The following is a 5,892-nucleotide window of genomic DNA, read 5'->3' as shown; positions in this document are numbered from 1 at the left end:
TGCCCGGCCCAGATAGCCCCGCTCCCCCCGGGGAGGGACGGGCGGAGGCGGGCGGGGACGGGCCGCCCGCCCCGCAATGCAGCACAGCGGCCCCCCCCGGCCGCCGCCGCCGGCACCGGCACCGGCTGGGCACGGGCGGGCGCCGCGGCCGTGCGGGCCCGGCAGCGGCCGCAGCCCCGCCGGGGCGCGCAGGCCCCGGAAGGTGCTGGTGCCCCGCACCCCGGGGAGCCCTGCGCAGGACTGCCCCCCACGAGCCCCAGCTAGCCCAGGGAGCCCCACCTAGCTCCAGGGGTAATCCAGTCAGCCCCAGTTGCCCCAGCTAGCCCTGGGGGCTCCCAGACCAGCCCCAGTTGTACCCCAGCTAGCCCTGGGAGCTCCCAGCCAGCCCTGGCTGCTCCTCTGCTTGCCCTGGCAGTCCCCATTCAGCCCTGGGAGCTCCCCAGCTGGTCCCAGCAGTACCCCAGCTAGCCCAGGGTGCTCTCAGCTAGCCCCAGCTGCTTCCAGCTAGTCCTGTGGGCTCCCCAACTAGCTGCACATATGCTTCAGCGAGCCCCAGGTACCCCAGCCTGACCAGGGAGCTCCCCAGCCAGTCGCATATTCCCCTCAGCTAGCCCCAGGTACACCCAGCTAGCCCAGGGAGCTTCCCAACCAGCCACACATTCCCTCTGGCTAGTCCCAGGTACACCCAACGAGCCCTGGGTGCCTGCAGGCAGCCCCAGGTCCAGCTAGTCTGCCCCAGCTACACCTCAGCCAGTCCTGCACACATCACAGCTGGGCTCCTAGGTCCTAGCTAGCCCTAGGCAACCCCCGTTACCTTTAGCCACTCTCCAGCTTGCCAACTGTGCCCTTCAGCTAGCCCCAGAAAGTCACGCCAGCCTGCCTGGGTGCCACCAGCTCATCCCAGGCATCCCCTAGCTAGCTCAGGGTGCCCCACAGCTGCCCAGGAAGCCCGAGGAGTCCCCTCATCTAGCCCAGGTGCCCCACAACTATCTCTGGGTGCTCCCAAGCTACCCCCCTTGCCTCCAGCTGGCCCTGGGACCTTCCCAAAGCGGCCAAGCACACAGGCATTGCTGGGCCTGGCTCGCCTCCACTCCTCCTGGCGGGCGGCTCCGAACAGAGGGGCCCCACGGAGGAGGAGTTTTCAGCCCACATGGAGGAATTGCAGTGCGGGGCTCACGGTGCCACCGCCTCCACTCGCCCCTCTCAAGGGAGGCAGGCCCCGAGCCTGCCCCGCCGCCGCCAGGTCCCGCCTGCCTCCAGGCCCCGCCCCTTCCGCGTAGGCACCACCCCCTGCGGGAGGCCCCGCCTCCCGAGGGCTAGGCCCCGCCTCTAAGCCCGCCCCTCGGTGAGAAGCCGCCGCGCCGGCCCCACGTGGGCTAGGCCACGCCTCTCACGCCGTCCTCCCCTCGCAGGAACCGCCCAGGCGCGCTGGGTACCGGCGTTGAGCTCTCGCGAGAGCAGCGGCCGCGGGATGTGCGGGGGCTGCGTGGGCACGGAGTACCCGGCGCGGGTAGGGCCGGCGCTGGGGCGTGGGGCGCGGGGCGGCCGCCGCGGGCCCCGGTGCAAGCCTCGTGCTGCCGCCTTAGGGCACCACTTGCCTGGAAGGCGGCTCCTTCCTGCTCAACTTCGTGGGTTGCGCGCAGTGCGGCCTCCGCGACTTCGTGCTGGTCGCCAACCGCGCCGCCGGCCTGCACGACGGCGAGGAGATCGTCACCTATGACCGTAGGGGCGCTATGGCGGGGGGCAGGGGGCTGCGGGCCGGCCCGCGAGGTTGGGGGCTGGTGTCCAGGGGCCGCCGAAGGCTCCGGCCCCCGCCCCAGGCAGGTGTCCTGAGGGCTGCTGGCGAGTCCGAGCGTGTGTGTGCGGGGGAATTGCTGCTGGGGGGCGGCTGAGGGGTAGGGAGGGCTGGGGGGCTCGAGGGTCTGGGGGGAGGTCTGAGGGACGGAGGGTTGGGGGTCTGGAGGGAAAGTCTGGGAGTTCTGAGTGGTGGGGGGCGTTGGGGGTCTGGGGGAGCCCGAGGGGCAGGAGGGAGTAAGGGTGTCTCAAGGGCAGGGGTGCTGTAGGAGAGTCTGGGGGGTCTGGAGGATCTGAAGGGTGGGGGGAGTCTAGAGGCAGGGGGTGTTGGGATTTTAGGGGGTCTGAGAGGTGAATGGTGATGGGGGTGTTGGGGGCCTGGGGGGGGGGTCCTGTAGGATGGTGGTGTTGGAGATCTGGAGGGGGGTCCTGAGGGACGGGGGTCAGGGGGTTTGGGGGGGGTTCTGAGGGGTCAGGGCTCGTGGGGGTGGGGGGTGTCTGGGTGGTGGTGGGATGTTGGGGTCTGGGGGGACTGTGGGGGGATGTTGGGGGTCTGGAGGTGGAGGAGTAGGGATCAGGGAGTCTGAGGGTGGGTGTTGGGGATCTGAGGGGTGGGGGTCGGGGGGTTTGAGGGGGGTCCTGAGGGGTCAAGGGTCTGGGGGGTGGGGGTGTTGGGGGTCTGGGTGGCGGTGGGATGTTGGGGTCTTGGGGGGGCTCTGAAGGCTGGGGGGATATTGGGGGTCTGGGAGGTGGGAGATGTGGGAGTCAGGGGGTCTGAGAATTGGGAGTCTGGGGGGGATCTGAGAGGCTGGGGCATGGGAGATTACTGCTGAGAGGGTTTGGGTGGATGGGAGAGCTTGCTGATGAGGATCTGAGGGGTGGAGGGGTCGGGTGAAGGGGTTGTTGCTGATGGGGTGGGGAGAGATTGCTGCTGGGGAGATCAGTGGGGATGGGAAGATTGCTGGTGGAGAGGGATCTGAGGAGATGTGTGGAAGGGAAATTGCTGGTGGTGGGGGATCCAATGGGGTGGGAGGATGGATCTGAGGGGAGGCCTGAAGGCTTGTGGGGCTTTGGGAACCTGGTGCGTGCCCCAGGAATTGGGGAGAATTGATGTTTTGGGAGGGAGGTCTGAGTGACCTGGGTGGGGGACACTGATTCTTGGGGGCTCTAAGGGCCTGGGATGCTTTAGGGGCCTGATGCTTGGGGGGGGGCTGTGAGTCAGGGGAGGATTGGTGCCCCTGGGGGCTGTCCTGTGAGCTGGGGGAGGCTGATGCCCTGAGAAGGTTGGAGGAATTATACTTTTGGAAGAGGGGGGAGGGTCAGGGGAGATTAATGCTCAAGAGGGCCCCCAAGGGCTGAGGAGGATTGATACTTGGGGGGGTGGCTCAAGGGTTGGAGGAAGGATGTTTGGGAGCCTGATGCTCTGGGGGGCCTGTAGGAGCTGGGTATTGGTGGTGGTGGTGGTGATCTGGGGGAGGCCTTACCCCTAAAGGGGCTGAGGGGATCAGAGGTGAGCCTGAGGAGTCCCCTGGGGTGCTGGGAGTCCAGAGAGCTGGGAGTATGTCGGTGGACAGATACCTTGGAACAGTGTTGTCAGAGCTAGGAGTATCCGCTGGCTCCTGTCCTCCACAGACCTGTGCAAGAACTGCCACCATGTGATAGCACACCACGAGTACACCTTCAGTGTTGTGGATGACTACCAGGTACCTGCAGTGCCCTGTGGCTGGGGGTGGTCCTCCTGTACGAGTATCCCAGTGGTTCCTTTCCAGCTCCAGAGGGGGCCTGAGCCAAGCCCCAAGCTGCCGAGGGCCAGGCTGTGCCCGTGCCATTGGGATTGGCTCCGGGGATGAGTGCAGTATCGTCTGTGGCAGGCTGTTGGCACTGGGAGGTGGAGGCTGCTGTACCTGGCAGGGCCATGCTTCCGGCTCCTGTAAGCTGCAGGAGGGATGCTCTTGAGTGGTCTTCTGCAGGCAGCACTTGCAGCCTTGGCCTGTCAGCACAAAGCAAACTGGGCTTTGGGCTGGGGGATTGGAGCTGGGGGACTGAAGGGAAATGAGCCTTCCAAAAGGCTTCTGTTCCTGGAGGTTCTGGGGCTCTGAAACTTGCCCAGGGCTGTAATTTTCCAGACCAAATGTTGGAAACATGAGGGCTGTAGGCAGCTGTGCTGATTCCTGTCTGCCCTTACAGCTACTGAAGGGAGCGAGGCAGCTTTGGAGGCGAGCCACAGGAATAGCCAAGAAGGCTTCAGAGACTCCTTTGCAGAGCCATGTTCTTGTATCTTCAGGGCACTGGTCTGTGGTTCAGAATGGGTAGCCTGGCCCAACTGTGTCAGCTCAGGAGCTTGGTGTGGGCATGGGCTACTCAGGCTCTGCTTCAGTGTCTGAGGTGGGAAATGAGAGCCCAGACTCAGTGCAGTAATGCCAGGCTTTTCTACCAGTGTGTTGGTCTTTCCATGCTGCCCATGGGAGCATCTGAGAGATGTGCAGTATTTAGCCCAAGTCAGAGCAAAGGATGTCTGCGTAATGGAAGGAGCGTGAAGAGAGCGTGCAGGGCTTGCCCTGGTTCTCCCAGCCCTCCTTTCCTATTGAACAGCTAAATGCTGGAAAATGGGCTCTAGGGAGCCTTTGGGACTTGGTCCCAGGGGAAGAAACTAGATCTTCCTAAGTCTGATTGCAATCGAGACTTCTGGAGGATCGTGTGCCGGCTCCAGCTCGGGTTTCCCTGGCTGTACCTCAGGGCTGCAACGAAATGGTGTGGGAGAGACCAGCTCCTGCTGGGCCCAGCAGCCCCTCCCTGCTGCTGTGTTCTACCTGCCTGTGCTGTGCTGTCCTGTTGCAGGAGTACACCATGCTGTGCCTGCTGTGTGGCCGGGCTGAGGACTCTGTCAGCATCCTGCCTGATGACCCGCGCCAAATGACCCCCCTCTTCTGAAGTGCGAGCTGGTGTGTATCCCAGGATGGCGTCACAGCTGCCCCCAGGTGCTGGGTCTGTGCAGGTCCCCTGTTGCAGCTGGTTGGGGCCTGCACAGCCCATCCCTTTCTGGGAGATAATGTGTGGTCCCTTATACAATGCTCTTGTTCCAACCTCTAGCCTGGATGCAATGGATGCCCAAAGCCGGATCCAGCTCCCATGTACCCTGCATATCCTGTAGTGGTCATTCCCAGCCTGTGTCTGCTCTGCTCCAGCTCTGTGCTGCCCTTGTCACTCACCTGTGCCTGCTGCCCTTGGGATGTGAACCTGAGCCTCAGGGACAGGGTGGAGTATCACAACCTCCATCCCTTGTCTGTTGAAGAGACAAAAGGTGTTGGCGGGGAGCAGGTTGTTGCCCTCAAATGGTTCAGCAAGGGATAGCTATCCCAGATGCCCAGCCACTTGTGCCTCAGCAGAGGAGGCAGTGTTCGTGTGGGGGGAGCAATAAAGTAAATGTGTTGTGACTCAGTGGTGGAGACTGCAACATGTTGGAGGGAACAATGAGGGATACCCACTGCAGAAGGGGCCAAGTGAGCCCCCTCAAGTCCTTACTGGTCCTCATAATTGGCAAAGGGGCTACAGCTCTATACCATGATCGAGGGACTCTTCCCCTGCCGTGAGCCTGCGAGATTCTCCTTGCCGTAGTGTATCTGGCTCTGTCCCTTCTCCGAATTCTAAAGCCTGCTCTGCCCTTTGTCTTCCAAACTCTGCAATTCCTGAACCCTGCTGAGCAGCAATGTGAAGCATTTCAGCTCACCTGGAGGGAGGCAGGTCACACTGAAACCCAGTTTTGGTAGGGAGCCCATTTCCCTGCTCTCTTGCATCTGTGTAACCTAATCCTCTACTTCAGGATGCTAGCAGCGTGTTCCTGAGGCCGGCAGGAACCGGCCAGGGTAGGAGGCAGCCGGGTGTGTTGGAATGACTCCAGAAAGCCCTGTGCAAACCTCTGTTAGCTGTTGCTATGGGGCTGCTAGCCCTAAATGCCAAGATCAGTCCTCCTTAGGCAGGGTTTGAGCGCCTAGGCACCCAGGACCGGTGGCTGTTCCCTGAGTGCGCCTGGAGAGACTTGGGCGCTGTCTGCTGGCAGTGCGAGCCACTACTACCATGGCATAGTGGTGCCAGTGAGCA

General features: G+C 63.1%; 1 protein-coding gene across 1 annotated transcript; it reads left to right on the top strand.

The window, feature by feature from the left end:
* The first annotated feature begins 1,404 nt into the window (after positions 1 to 1,404).
* On the top strand, positions 1,405 to 5,228 carry CHURC1 (churchill domain containing 1). The gene is made up of 5 exons (XM_062576014.1): positions 1,405 to 1,510; positions 1,587 to 1,722; positions 3,427 to 3,497; positions 4,633 to 4,736; positions 4,885 to 5,228. Exons 1-4 carry the CDS (start codon positions 1,472 to 1,474, stop codon positions 4,723 to 4,725), a joined length of 339 nt encoding a protein of 112 aa, XP_062431998.1. The 5' UTR covers positions 1,405 to 1,471; the 3' UTR covers positions 4,726 to 4,736; positions 4,885 to 5,228.
* Positions 5,229 to 5,892: the final 664 nt, after the last annotated feature.

The sequence above is a fragment of the Rhea pennata genome, chromosome 5 (assembly GCF_028389875.1).
Source record: "Rhea pennata isolate bPtePen1 chromosome 5, bPtePen1.pri, whole genome shotgun sequence".
Lineage (NCBI taxonomy): Eukaryota > Metazoa > Chordata > Aves > Rheiformes > Rheidae > Rhea > Rhea pennata.
The sequence above is the reverse complement of the archived record's forward strand: the minus strand, read 5'-3'. Positions and strand labels throughout refer to the sequence as shown.

What these genes read in the sequence shown, in the direction of transcription:
- CHURC1 (XM_062576014.1), top strand. Translation starts at nt 1,472, where the DNA reads ATGTGCGGGGGCTGCGTGGGCACGGAGTACCCGGCGCGG. An exon ending in GCACGGAGTACCCGGCGCGG is followed by an intron (nt 1,511 to 1,586) that starts GTAGGGCCGGCG and finishes CTGCCGCCTTAG; the next exon opens with GGCACCACTTGCCTGGAAGG. An exon ending in GTGTTGTGGATGACTACCAG is followed by an intron (nt 3,498 to 4,632) that starts GTACCTGCAGTG and finishes GTCCTGTTGCAG; the next exon opens with GAGTACACCATGCTGTGCCT.